This window comes from Zygosaccharomyces rouxii, assembly GCF_000026365.1.
Source record: "Zygosaccharomyces rouxii strain CBS732 chromosome G complete sequence".
Taxonomy (NCBI): Eukaryota; Fungi; Ascomycota; class Saccharomycetes; order Saccharomycetales; family Saccharomycetaceae; genus Zygosaccharomyces; species Zygosaccharomyces rouxii.
Genome location: NC_012996.1, coordinates 595868 through 609510, shown reverse-complemented (window position 1 = coordinate 609510; position 13643 = coordinate 595868). Strand labels below are relative to the sequence as shown.

Here is a 13643-nt window from a genome sequence, read left to right as displayed (position 1 = left end):
CTCAGTAGCTTGCGCAAGTGGTTTAGTGGTAAAATTCATCGTTGCCATCGATGAGCCCCTGGTTCGATTCCGGGCTTGCGCATTTATTTTTAGTTTTTCCCATTACTACAGATGGTCACGTGTTTACCGATGACTGTAGATATCTAGAACATCCAGACATTTGATAAAACATTATTTTCAAAAGTTAAAAACAAAAAAGAGAGAGAAAAAGAAAATCGGTTGACGCAAAGACGCAACTATTTTTTTTTCATTGGAACATCTATAGCTTGAAAATTTCAAAAGTACTTATCATCTGAGCTTCAGTGTTCTTCCTCTATTATCATTTCCAGATAACTGAGACAAGTAACAAAGTAAAGATGGCCCCAGGTAAGAAAGTCGCCCCAGCTCCATTGGCTTCCAAGTCTGCTAAGACCTCTGGTCCAAAGAACCCATTGATCCGTTCTACTCCAAGAAGTTTCGGTATCGGTCAAAACGTTCAACCAAAGAGAAACTTGTCTCGTTACGTGAAATGGCCAGTTTACGTTAGATTACAAAGACAAAAGAAGATCTTGTCTATGAGATTGAAGGTTCCTCCTTCCATTGCTCAGTTCCAACACACCTTGGACAGAAACTCTGCTGCTGAAGCTTTCAAGTTGTTCAACAAGTACAGACCAGAGACTGCTGCCGAAAAGAAGGAAAGATTGACTAAGGAAGCTGCTGCTGTCGCTGAAGGTAAGACTAGACAAGAAGCCTCTCCAAAGCCATACAACGTTAAGTTCGGTCTAAACCACGTTGTCTCCCTTGTTGAAAACAAGAAGGCTAAGTTGGTTTTGATTGCTAACGACGTTGACCCAATTGAATTGGTTATCTTCTTGCCAGCTTTGTGTAAGAAGATGGGTATTCCTTACGCTATCGTCAAGGGTAAGGCTAGATTAGGTACTTTGGTTAACCAAAAGACCTCTGCTGTCGCTGCTTTGACTGAAGTCAAGAAGGAAGACGAAGCTGCTCTTGCTAAATTGGTTTCTACCGTTAATGTCAACTTCGGTGACAAATACGATGAAGTCAAGAAGCACTGGGGTGGTGGTGTTTTGGGTGAAAAATCCCAAAAGAAGTTGGAGAAGAGAATCCAAGCCGTCAACTCTAACTAAGTATAGATCCGGTTTTGTTAACATTTTTTTTCGTTTCATGAAAATAAGCTCAAATCAGTGTTTGATTACGATCTGATTATTATAAATGGTTTGAAGATCTCGTTGAAGCAGTCAAGAAATGTCGAACTTTTTTTTTCCATATCCTCAATTGCATTATAGGAGATCAGTGCTGAACATTAATTAATGGATTTGATAATCCGGGATAGTTCGCAGTTCATCTCTATTGAAGTGCCGACGGTTGATTGAGGGGTTCTACAAGAGTTCGCATAAAAGACTGTTCTAGAGATCTCGCCGACTTAAATTTTATTTCAATCTTGAAAGTCCTATGTACATTAGTAATAGCATTTCGCATCGGTGGAAGCGATTGCATGTGCCATTGAGACTTTTGAAATACAAATCTTGCCTACTTTCTCCGTGAGACGGTGTTCTTGCCTTATGCTGTTTGCTGGGCGGCTATGTTTTTGGTGCCACTGGCGCATTGCGTGGTCTGCAAACCCCCATTCTTGAATGTTCTAGCTGTCACTAGTTACGTCACATTACGTACATGGTGATAATTCTTGCTCCGGCAAAATTTTTTTTCTTTCTTTCTTTCTATGCCTCTATTGAAAAATTGCAGGGGGCGAAAACAGAGGTGGCAATCAACCGAAGAAGTGAGAAGAAATAGCCATCGACGACGAAACTACAATTCACTTGCAGTCGAAGAATTACTTTCTAGAGTTATAATCACATAAAGTTCTTTGGGAATTAGAATCAATTCGATTTAAACTTTTTCCTTTCTTTACTTTTTTTTTAAATCCTTTCTTTATTACCTTTTTTTTCACTTCTACAAAGATACATTGGTTGCAGTTAGTTTGTCAATACACGCTGTATTATTGTTATCATAAGAGAACCATTGTCGTTACCTGAATCATTTTATATTGAAGATGTCTAGCGAGGAAGTTACAAATAACAACAACGTTGCTGCTGCCACTACTGCTCCTAAGGCACCTGTGGATCCAGAAACTACCATTTTCGTTGGTAACGTAGCCTCAGGTGTTACCGAAGATGACTTGAAGAAGGTTTTCCAAGAGGAATTCGGTGACAAGGTAGAGGTTGAAATCCCAGCTCCTGCAAAGACCACCAAGGGCAAGGTTCTACCACGTAGATACGCTTTTGTTAAGTTCCCCCAAAAGATTGATGTGGAAGCAATCAAATCCAAATATGATAAGACTGTGGTCAATGAAAAGGGAATCTTCATCAGAAAGGCATTGACTGAAGAAGAGCGTGATACTCAAAGGAAGACAAAGAAGCAACAGCGTAGAAATACCAAGAACGGTGCTAAGTTTCCAAAATTCAGAACTGCTGTGTCAGCTCCACCAAACAAAGAAAAACCACCTTTGGAAGAAATGGAAAGATCTAATGATACTCTTTACGTTAACAACATTCCTTACAGTGCAACTAAGGAACAATTAGCTGAATTCTTCGGTACTACCCCAGAATTGATAGTGTTACCAATGAGAAGAATGAGAAACACCAAGACTAACAAGGTCTTCTACTCTAAGAAGATGAACAGAGGTATTGCTTTCGTTACCTTTGAAAATCTTCAAGTGGATATTAAGACGAAGGTTGAGGAATTCCAATCCAAGACCCTACAGGATAGACCAATCGTGGTTGACGTCGCTGCATTGAGACAACAAACCAACGATGAACAAAAACCAAGTGATGAGCAAGAAAAGAAGGATGAGGACAAAGAAGAAAAATCCGAATCTAATTAGATTTCGGAATAAAGAGGAAGAGAGTATGGCTGAGGGAGAAAGGCCTGAGAGCTCAAGTTGGGTTGCATTCAAAGACTAAGTAACAATTACAGCCTTTTTTTTTTTGTTAATTGAAAAGAAAAAAAAAAAAATGAAAAAAATGAAAAAAAATATAAAATGAAATAATAAAAAAAAATTGAGATCCATCAAGCTTGAAAGAAATTAAATCTTGTTGTAATTCAACTATGGGTTTGATTTCCTTTGCCCTTCCATACTTCTTTTACGTATATTTTTACATTATTTGTAGTAGTATAATATATTGCACTTTTTCTACTATGAGGAAATTTTTCAGCGCATGATCTGACGTATATGGTGACTAGTAATGTTGCAGCAGTGGTTGCAGTGGTGGTTGCAGCAGCTGGAAGACCGAACGACTCACTTTTACCTTCCTGCCTATATATATACTAGTATGTTAAGTGCATATTTCAAAATTTCAGGTTGTTTTGACACTTTTTTCAAAGGCTCTAAGATCAAGGTCAACACTTTGATGTTATTGACAAAGGACAATAGTTGTCCCTTCTGGGTGTTTGACGACGTTACGCAATGTGGGAGAGCTAGGTATATAAATTACTACTTCCCATTATTCGTCTTGGTTTCCGGATTGTTGTACTGGACATACAATATCCTAACACACCATTACAAGTATGATAAGTTGAAACTAAAGCAGAGAGACGTAAACGATTTGATGTTAATTGACGGCGAAGATGACGAAAATAAACCGCTACTACAAGAATCTCCGTCCCCTTCATCATACAATGGCAATGAGGTCGATGGTGAAGAATTAAAGGAAAGACATTTTTCATTACAGAGATTAAAACTGGTGAAGCCAAATGGTGAGCCTCATGGTAAACCTGAATTGGTAAGGCGAGGATTCATTGAAAAATCAAGAACAATATTTGAACTTCTATTAGTTTTATCTCAGTTTGCAGTTCATTTTGGAATTTGGTTAAATCATACAGAGGATGATAGCGAATTTACCTCTAGAAGTTCAATTGTGCAGGTGATTGTTTGGGGGTTTCTAGTAACTTTAGTCACACTACGTCTTTGGAATATCAACCAGTCTGCACGCTGGGTTAATAGATACTGTGGTAACATTTGGTCGATTTCTTTTACTTCCTATATGTTTATGTTTTTTACGACAGTACTACCATTTCGTTCCATTTTTATTGGTCACATTGAAGAGAAATCGGTGAAAAATTACTACTTGTCGCAATTTTACCTTGATTTAGCCCTATTTGCCCTGCTGTTTTTATCTCCTTCCGGTAACAAGTTGGCAGTTGTTTATAAGACTGATGAGCAAATTACGCCATCGCCAGAACCGGTTTCTTCGATTGCAAGTTTTATTACTTGGAGTTGGTTGGATAAGTTCGTTTGGCAAGCACACAAATCCGTTATTGAGAAGAAAGACATCTGGGGGTTAAGAATGGATGATTACGCCATATTTGTTATTAAGAGATTCAAGCAATATGTGGAAAGAAAGGGCAAAGAAAAGAGCTTCACCTACAATCTACTGACTTTTTTCACCAAATATTTACTTTTACAAGGATTTTGGGCTCTCTTGGACAGTATGATGAGTTTTGCTCCTACGATTCTTTTAAAGAGAATTTTAGAATATGTGGATGATAGAGAATCTGCGCCAGGAAATTTAGCATGGTTCTACGTTTGTTGTATGTTCTTTTGTAGGGTTTTTTGCGCTATCTTCTCAGGACAAGCACTTTTCTTTGGTAGAAGAGTTTGCATTAAAATGAAAGCAATTATCATTTCTGAGATTTATACAAAGGCACTCAGAAGGCAGGTTGCTGTTAATTCGAATAAACAATCCACAGATGAAGTGGATCCCCAGGAATTGAATGAAGAGGAACATAGGGACGGTGATGAAGAATCAGGCACATCCGCCAATTTGGGTGCTATTATCAATTTAATGGCAGTGGATGCTTTCAAAGTTTCCGAAATTTGTGCCTATTTACATGCGTTTGTGGAAGCCGTTGCCATGTCCTGCGTGGCCATTGTCTTGCTTTACAAGTTACTAGGTTTATCTGCCATTATTGGGGCTCTATTGATTGTAGTGCTGATGCCAGTTAATTTCAGATTGGTCACCTGGTTGGGTCAACTGCAAAAGAAATCTCTTTCCTACACGGATAAACGTATTCAAAATTTGAACGAGGCATTTCAGGCAATTCGTATTATCAAATTTTTCTCCTGGGAAGACAATTTTGAAAAGGGTATACAAGCCATTAGAGATGTCGAATTGAAACTCTTACTCCAGAGATCGTTAATATGGGCTCTCTGTTCATTCGTATGGTACGCTACCCCCACGATTGTGACTACTTCTGCATTTGCATTTTACATTTATGTTCAAAAGCAAACTCTGACTACGCCGGTTGCATTTACCGCTTTGTCACTATTCTCCCTTTTGAGAACACCTTTGGACCAATTGTCCGATATGTTGAGTTTTGTCATCCAGAGTAAAGTCTCCCTAGACAGAATTCAAGAATTTTTGGAAGAACCTGATACCGATAAGTACAATCAATTGTCTGTGGCCCCAGGAGGTCAAAAGCTTGGATTCGAAAATGCCACCATTTCCTGGGATTCTGAAAAGCAAGATTTCAAATTAAGAAATCTGAACATTGATTTTAAAGTTGGTAAATTGAATGTGGTTATTGGTCCTACTGGTTCTGGTAAGACATCTATCTTGATGGCTTTGCTTGGTGAAATGAAATTGTTGAATGGTAACATTGTGGTCCCCTCTTTGGATCCAAGAGCGTTGTTACCAATTGATGCTGATGGTATGACTAACTCCATTGCCTATTGTTCACAAGCAGCTTGGTTGTTGAATGACACTGTGAGAAACAACATTTTATTTAATTCCCCTTACAGCGAAGCTAGATACAATGACGTTATTGAGGCCTGTGGTTTGAAACGTGATTTTGAGATTCTATCTGCCGGTGACATGACAGAAATTGGTGAAAGAGGTATTACTCTATCTGGTGGTCAGAAGCAAAGAATTTCTTTGGCTAGATCTCTTTATTCTAACTCTAGACACCTTTTACTTGATGACTGTTTAAGTGCGGTGGACTCTCATACTGCCTCCTGGATTTATGACAACTGTATTACTGGGCCATTGATGCAGGGTAGAACTTGTATTCTAATTTCTCATAACATTGCGCTCACTTTAAGAAATGCAGAACTTGTTGTCCTATTGGAAAACGGGCAAGTTAAGGAACAAGGTGACCCACTAACTCTGTTGCATAAGGGCCATTTGGGTGAAGACGAATTGGTTAAGAGCAGTATTATGTCCAGAAACAATTCCTCGGTAAATGTAAAGACAAAGAGCTCCACGAGTGTTCAGAATTTGGCTAAGACTTCCAAGGAATCTACGAAGCCTCAGCAAACTGACGAGGAACGTAAGAAGGCGGGTAAATTGGTTAAAGATGAAACAAAGGCTGAAGGTGTTGTTGGTTTGGAAGTTTATAAATGGTATTTGAAGATCTTTGGTGGTTGGAAGACATTGTCCTTTTTGGTAAGTGCATTTGTCTTCGCACAAGGCATGTACATCGGTCAATCTTGGTGGGTTCGTGATTGGGCCTCTCACAATATGAATAGCACAATATTTGCCTTTAGAGAAAACCTTGTGTCTGCTGGATTTCACACATTCGGTCGTGTAGATGCCTTCGTCCATTACGTGGCTGAATTGCCTAATCGTGTTGCTGTCGCTACGGGAGCTGAACCAGTTGGACCTCATTCTATGTTCTATTATTTGGCAATCTATTTCTTGATTGGTTTTGCCCAATCAGTGTTATCTGCATTCAAAACGATTTTGAGTTTCGTTGCGGGCCTTAATGCATCTAAGAAGATCTTCAATTTGTTGTTGCAGAAGGTTTTGCATGCTAAGTTGCGTTTCTTCGATTCCACTCCTATTGGTAGAATTATGAACCGTTTCTCTAAGGATATCGAGGCAGTTGATCAAGAGTTGACACCATTTTTTGAAGGTGCTTTCTATTCGTTAGTTACCTGTTTGTCAACGGTGGTTTTGATTACTTTTATCACACCACAGTTTTTAATTGTCGCAGTGATAGTTGCTGTTCTCTACTACTTTATCGGTTACTTTTACCTCGCCGGTTCTCGTGAATTGAAGAGACTGGATTCTATCTCTAGGTCACCAATCTATCAACACTTCTCTGAAACGTTGGTTGGTGTAACTACTATTCGTGCTTTTGGTGATGAGAGCAGATTTATTCAAGAGAATTTGCATAAGATTGATGAAAACAACAGACCTTTCTTCTACTTATGGGTAGCAAATCGTTGGTTGGCAATGAGAATCGATCTGATTGGATCACTTGTTGTGTTCGGCGCTGGTGTTTTCATTCTTTTAAACATTGATCATATTGATGCCGGTATGGCAGGTATTTCTTTGACTTATGCGATTACTTTTACTGAAGGTGCTCTATGGTTGGTGAGATTATATTCAAACGTGGAGATGAACATGAACTCTGTTGAAAGATTGAAAGAGTACATGGTGGTAGAGCAAGAACCTTACAATCAGCCAATAATGACTCCCCCATCTGACTGGCCTCAACATGGTAGAGTTGAAATGAGTGATGTGTCTCTACGCTATGCACCAGGTCTTCCAAGGGTCATTAAGAATGTCTCATTTACTGTGGAGCCCAAGTCGAAAGTTGGTGTCGTGGGTAGAACTGGTGCTGGTAAATCCACTATCATTACTGCGTTGTTCAGATTTTTAGACCCTGAAACAGGCCACATAAAGATTGATAACGTGGATATCTCATTAATAGATCTACAGATGTTGCGTCGCTCGATTACCATCATTCCCCAAGATCCAACGCTATTCACCGGAACCATTAAATCTAACTTGGATCCATATGATGAATATTCTGATGAGGATATCTTTGCGGCGTTGAAGCGTGTTAACCTGGTTTCACAAGAGGAACTAGATAGATCCAATATTGATGCTGCCTCGGTGGGTTCTGAGAATGTGAATAAATTTTTGGATTTAAACAGTGAAATCAATGAAGGTGGTGGTAATTTATCACAAGGTCAACGTCAGCTAGTCTGCCTGGCCCGTTCGTTGCTACGTTCTCCGAAGATCATTTTATTGGATGAAGCTACTGCCTCCATCGATTACCAGTCTGATGCTAAAATCCAAGAAACTATCAGGAAAGAATTCCAAGGAAATACCATTCTAACCATTGCACACAGATTGAGATCAGTTATTGATTACGACAAGATTCTTGTCATGGATCAGGGTGAAGTGAAAGAGTACGATCACCCATACTCTTTACTGTTGAATAAAAACAGTCAATTTTACAGCATGTGTGAAAGCAGTGGTGAATTGGAAGTATTAATCGAGTTGGCTAAAGAAGCCTTCGTTGAAAAACTGAATTCGAAATAGCTAGTTGCAACAACACTTTAAACATTTCAGAATTCTTCGGGTAATAATAGTCATAATCATGATGGTAGTGATATCGGTACTAATGCTTTGAGTGGAGAGAAAAAGAAGATACAAAGAAAAAAAAAAAAAAAAAAAAAAAAAGGAAGAAGCTCATGGCTTGTTTTATAAATAGCTTGTTCGTGAGAGCGGCAACAAAGTAAAGTAATACATATTCGCATATAGTTTCAAAGATACAGAAACCTGAATGAAATGAAAAGTTAAAGCTGCGATCGTTATTGAATTATAAAGACACATATATAATTAGGCTTCGACAGTGAATAGCATCGATTATATAATTTTCTTTTTCCATTCCGTCACCGCAAGACCGTCTGCAAGATAGCTAATGTTTGGTTCTAATTCGTAGTGAAAAGTCCTTGGTAAGATCACAAACGTTACAAGCCAAAAGAAAAAGCATGCTCCTATGATCAATATGGAAGTAATTTGGTATGGCGGTAAGAAACCAATCATGTTACGATTCTGATCCCCAATAAAGGGTGTTATTAGGGTATATCCTGAGACTATAATCATGAGAATAGTGCCCAAAGTTGAAGCCCTTGTTGAAGGTTGTTGACCTTTGTGTCTCCGTCTATGAATGAACAATCCTACAGCGATCAACAGAAGGAAGAATTGATTCCCATACCCTTCCATGGAGACCAAATAGTCAAAGGACGAATTCTCAGGAGGCAGAGCCGCTAACCAGATGATAGTAAATCCACCGCAGACTAAAATAGACGGAAGTGGAGACCCCCAGGGCCAATTACTTGCCAATTGCTTACTAAAGGGTAGATATCCCTCTCTAAATGATTCTTGATTCATTCTTGATAATCCATAGATAACCACCAATAGATTGGATAAAGTGGAAACGGCAACAGATAGTGATAGAAGTTTACTGCCTAAAAATTTACCAAACAGTTTGGTGAAAAGCACAGATCCCACCAGTGGGCCTGCCTGTTTGATCTCTTCGTAGGACAAAACGTTAACATAGGCTAAATTCATCATGGAATAGCAGGTAAAGCAAATAAGCAGAGATGCGGTGCCTCCAACTTTCAGAGTATATGTAGGGTTCTTCACTTCTGATGCCACTGAATGCACAGAGTCCCAACCAGAAAAACAGAAAAAAGCATTGAGAAATGCACTCGCCAGTGAAGCAAGACTGACTTCTGATTTATTCTGAAATGCGAATACAGAGTTACTCTTCAGACTAGGAGACTCTTTGCCTTCAGGAACGTGGTAGAAAAAAGAGTAGAGACCAATAAGACACATTAATCCAATGAGACCGAATTTTATACCTCCTAGGAAATTTTGAATCCGTACCCCAGTACGCACTGAGCATCCATGTACAAGCATAGCGACTGAAATCACGATAATACTGACATATTTGGAAGCATTACTTTGGACTCCTGTAGAAGGATCGCTAAACCCCAGTACGTAAAGGAAGTACTTACCAAAAACAATTGCATTCGACATGGCAAATCCAGTAAAAATGGTGAAACAAACAAATGTAACGCTCATCATTAACTCAGGTCTTGTGTAGGTTTGCTCGAGGAAATTCTTACGGCCACCAGATCTTGGTAACCATGAGCCATATTCCAAGAAAACGAATAATCCTGCAAATGATACCAAACCTGCTAATGTCCAAACACCAAAATATATTCCAGTATTACCACCACAATTAACGTATATACTACTTGGTGTAGCAAATATACCTGAGCCAACTATTCTAGCGACAAAAAGGACCATGGTCGAGAAAACTCCCAAATGACGGCCTTGCGGTACTTCCACAAATGGATCTTCAGCTATATCTGTTAAACTAGTTTCCAGATCATTGAGAAAACTCTGTTGAGGATCTACATCCTTTCGAGGGACGTTATCTATGCTGTTATCATCAAGCAGCAGGCCAGTCTCTTGTTCACGACTCATATTTTATAACGAAAATATGGGATCAACTAGCAGCAGTAATGAGTCATCTCAGTCACAAGCGAATGAATGAGAAAATGTAATCTTTGAACTATTATGCTTAGGTGACAGTAAGTTCCTCTGAGAGGTCTTGTGCTTACTTAATTACTTGATGTAAATATCAACATAGTCAGGGCTTCGGAACTTGCAGTAAAAACGATTAGGGCCTGCTGATAAGGAAATTTTAGGGTACAGATTAGGGCTATGTTGGCAATGTGATTAGCCGCTTAAGGTTCAGGAAGAATCTATAAGGCACTATAGAAGCTTTCTAGATTCGGAACATCAATGTCAGCACTTCAAACTGATGTACTACCCTCTTTTAGATATTTTTCCGGACGTAAGATTTGAGTCTATTGTGTAGTCGTAATGGAATACTACAATAAAGGTAAATCATGTAAATCTAGAGAATTACCAATAAAAACTTTCTTTTGGAGGGGAATTTCAAATACATTAATGCCATCCCAAAACTATGGATTCTCTCAATCTAACGAATTCATCAAACAGTAATTTTCAATTTAACATTTGGTTCCAAAACTAACTTTTTTAGAAGAGATATTAAATAGATACATAAAGAAGAGCCTTTAAAGGTCAATTAAAGCCACCAATGTCTATATTTTGAGTTTGTAAAGTATAGCAGTTAAGATATCATTCGTAAGCACCATCTACAAGTTTCCTTTGAAAACTTAGGCGGCTAATATTCAAATTCAAACCATCCCGCTCTATTATAAGACGTATACAATGACGAAAGATCGAACATACATTATTATAAGCTCATCAACTACTCACCTATTATAAACGTCTAGTAGTAAATGGAAGGCAGTAACAGTTGCTTAGAGGATCCATACCATACAATTGCTCTTCAATTCCAATGGTAGATACCAACTTGAAATTCTGGTCGACGCTTGTCTTCGCAGCATTCAAAAGAAGACCTGAGAATCCAGTATTTGGGTACAAGAGAAATGTGATAAAGATGAGAAATGCCCATGGCAAACGAATTGAATCTTTATTGAAGAAACCAGATCTTCACGTCGTTGATTTGGAATTAGATGGTACTCTAGAAACAGCTCATGTGAGTCGAATCAGAGAACTTTTACTCAAGGATGCTCGAGCTCCCACAGACTCAACACTAAGAATATTTCGTAATGGTAAAGTTCCCAAACAAGGTCAAAAACAAGAAATTTCTGATTGGAAGTACAGCTCATTATTATTCAAAAATGCTCTGAATCCGAAGTATGGACTCCCGTTATCTAAATTAAACGCTCATGAAGATTTCCTTATGAATAAAACTATACTACTGGAAAGTGAAAGCGGGGAGGAAAAATTAGATCGTATATTATGGCCATCTGCTGTCTTTTCTCACTCATGTCGAGGTATCGGCATACCGACAGAGACCTATAGACAATACAGGGAAAAATATGGTACTGATGATAAGATCCCAAAACTAGTCAATCCACTCCCCGGTGATCCATTTTTGAAGCTGTACCCTGTAGATTTCGTACCGTCAGATTTTCAAGCTGTAGGGCTTTTCCCCAACTATGTGGAAACTCACAAAAATGTCTTCAAAGGATTTGATCTCTTCGGCGCCCTTGTCAAATCGAGACTTTGTACAGAGTCTGAAATCAAGTTGATAAATCAGCGTGTAATAACAAAGGAAAAACCTTCATCCTATACTCCCTCCTCAGATATAGATCTCAAAGGCGTGGATGTACAGGACCACCGTGATAGCAACAATCTACAAGTGGAGACGAACCTTAACAATCTAAACAAATGGACAAAAGTTTCAAAAGACTACCAATCATTTTGGAGTGCTAGAGGTATACCTAATAAAATAATTCCTGCAGATATTTTACGTTGTCTTTTTCTCACTAAAGACATAACGATTAGTCAAATGAAGGAAGAATTTTGCAAGCATTACATTTTATTTTCCATCTTTTCACAAGCATGGAGAATTGATAGAAAATTCAATAACAAAGATCCAAACTTTTCGGAATCATCCTTAGATGTTCCTTGGAGGCCCTGGGATCTCTACATCTTGAAGAGATCTCAAGAGATTAGCGCCATCCCCATTCCCACTACCCTGGAAGAATTTTCCGATGTGAAATTACAATTCGATCAGTTTCTAAGTGAATTTTTCAGTTATTATGCGTTGATAGTCTCTGAGATGAAAGCTGAGACGGATTCATTTTTCCAACCTACTGAATCCCATTTACCAAGAATGGTACCTGTGAAGCAAGTGCTTAGAAATATTCTTCTAGAAAATCAATGGGTTCAGACTTTATACCCAAATTTGCACACACACATGAAAAATCGATTCCAATGGATCCATAGTTCGAATTATTTGGCCGTACCTACTACCACGGAAATGGACGAAAAAACCCGTCAATCGAACGAAAAGCTTCTTACCATCGTACGTATCATCTCGGAGTTAGAAAGTGAATCACGTCAAAATCAATTGGGTGAACGTGGTGGCATCTATGTAGATCTCAAGACGCCAGCATCCAATTGGAAGATCGTCATTGTGAATAACAGCTTAACAGATCCTGAAGTGCGTCGACTTCTCAAATTTAACAGTGACCTCGGCCTACAGTTTACTCAAAATCTGGAATATTCGAGAAATGAAGACGGTTGGTCCTGTCAGAAGAAAAAGATGTTGGATCCTGACACCTATATTTACTTGTACCACAACGAAAAGCATTTGGAATCTAATAAGGATCTAATAGATGACATCATCGATAGATTTGACCAACAAGCGGATAAGAACTAGGATGGACCACCCAACTTTTGGTCAATTTTAAGCCAAAATTCGTTAAATCTAAGATTCATTTCCATAAACCTTTTAGCTACTAAAATCGAACGTACCAATAAGACATGACATTTGTTCATCAAAGCTGGTAGTTCCATCACGGCATTCAATTCCACAGGTGCTCCTGATCCCGTCTCCATCTTGGTTCCCAATTTACTCATAAATGACTCCAATTGATCCAACCATCTCAAAGATTTCGTTAGCCCATCATAGCAGCTCATGAGAACCCTCGATTTCTTTTCAAACTCATCTACAGTCTCATTCCCACTAAATCCATCTAGTAATCCCATCAGTTGCTCGCTATAATCCTGACCTTGATAGAACATGCTACGCACCTCAAAAGACAGCAATGAAACTAACCCATACAAATCGACACCGCCAGCATCACCTAGAGCATCTTCAAGACGTTGTAACCGACTCTCAAACGACTCAATGGTATCTTGAACTGAGCTCATCGCTCTTTATTCTTACTGAAAACTTGTCAGCTGATTGTCGGGTAACGATACGTTGTCCAC

At 38.8% G+C, this 13643-nt stretch overlaps 6 protein-coding genes and 1 non-coding gene across 7 annotated transcripts; 5 read left to right on the top strand and 2 right to left on the bottom strand.

Annotated features, from left to right (window-relative positions):
* Window positions 1–11: 11 nt before the first annotated feature.
* ZYRO0G07678r lies at window positions 12–82 on the top strand. Its single transcript has one exon. It is a non-coding gene; the product is annotated as a tRNA-Gly (tRNA).
* A 274-nt stretch (window positions 83–356) lies between these two features.
* On the top strand, window positions 357–1127 carry ZYRO0G07656g (60S ribosomal protein eL8; the record flags this gene model as incomplete). The annotated part of the gene is made up of 1 exon (XM_002498283.1): window positions 357–1127. One exon carries the CDS (start codon window positions 357–359, stop codon window positions 1125–1127), a length of 771 nt encoding a protein of 256 aa, XP_002498328.1.
* Window positions 1128–2050: 923 nt separating this feature from the next.
* On the top strand, window positions 2051–2881 carry RNP1 (Rnp1p; the record flags this gene model as incomplete). The annotated part of the gene is made up of 1 exon (XM_002498282.1): window positions 2051–2881. The coding sequence occupies one exon, from the start codon at window positions 2051–2053 to the stop codon at window positions 2879–2881; it is 831 nt and encodes a 276-aa protein (XP_002498327.1).
* A 361-nt stretch (window positions 2882–3242) lies between these two features.
* YBT1 (bile acid-transporting ATPase YBT1) lies at window positions 3243–8330 on the top strand (the record flags this gene model as incomplete). Its single annotated transcript, XM_002498281.1, has 1 exon — window positions 3243–8330. One exon carries the CDS (start codon window positions 3243–3245, stop codon window positions 8328–8330), a length of 5088 nt encoding a protein of 1695 aa, XP_002498326.1.
* A 327-nt stretch (window positions 8331–8657) lies between these two features.
* MUP3 (Mup3p) lies at window positions 8658–10289 on the bottom strand (the record flags this gene model as incomplete). Its single annotated transcript, XM_002498280.1, has 1 exon — window positions 8658–10289. One exon carries the CDS (start codon window positions 10287–10289, stop codon window positions 8658–8660), a length of 1632 nt encoding a protein of 543 aa, XP_002498325.1.
* Window positions 10290–11193: 904 nt separating this feature from the next.
* On the top strand, window positions 11194–13089 carry CBP2 (Cbp2p; the record flags this gene model as incomplete). The annotated part of the gene is made up of 1 exon (XM_002498279.1): window positions 11194–13089. One exon carries the CDS (start codon window positions 11194–11196, stop codon window positions 13087–13089), a length of 1896 nt encoding a protein of 631 aa, XP_002498324.1.
* LDB18 (Ldb18p) lies at window positions 13086–13583 on the bottom strand (the record flags this gene model as incomplete). The annotated part of the gene is made up of 1 exon (XM_002498278.1): window positions 13086–13583. One exon carries the CDS (start codon window positions 13581–13583, stop codon window positions 13086–13088), a length of 498 nt encoding a protein of 165 aa, XP_002498323.1.
* Between the last annotated feature and the right edge of the window lie 60 nt (window positions 13584–13643).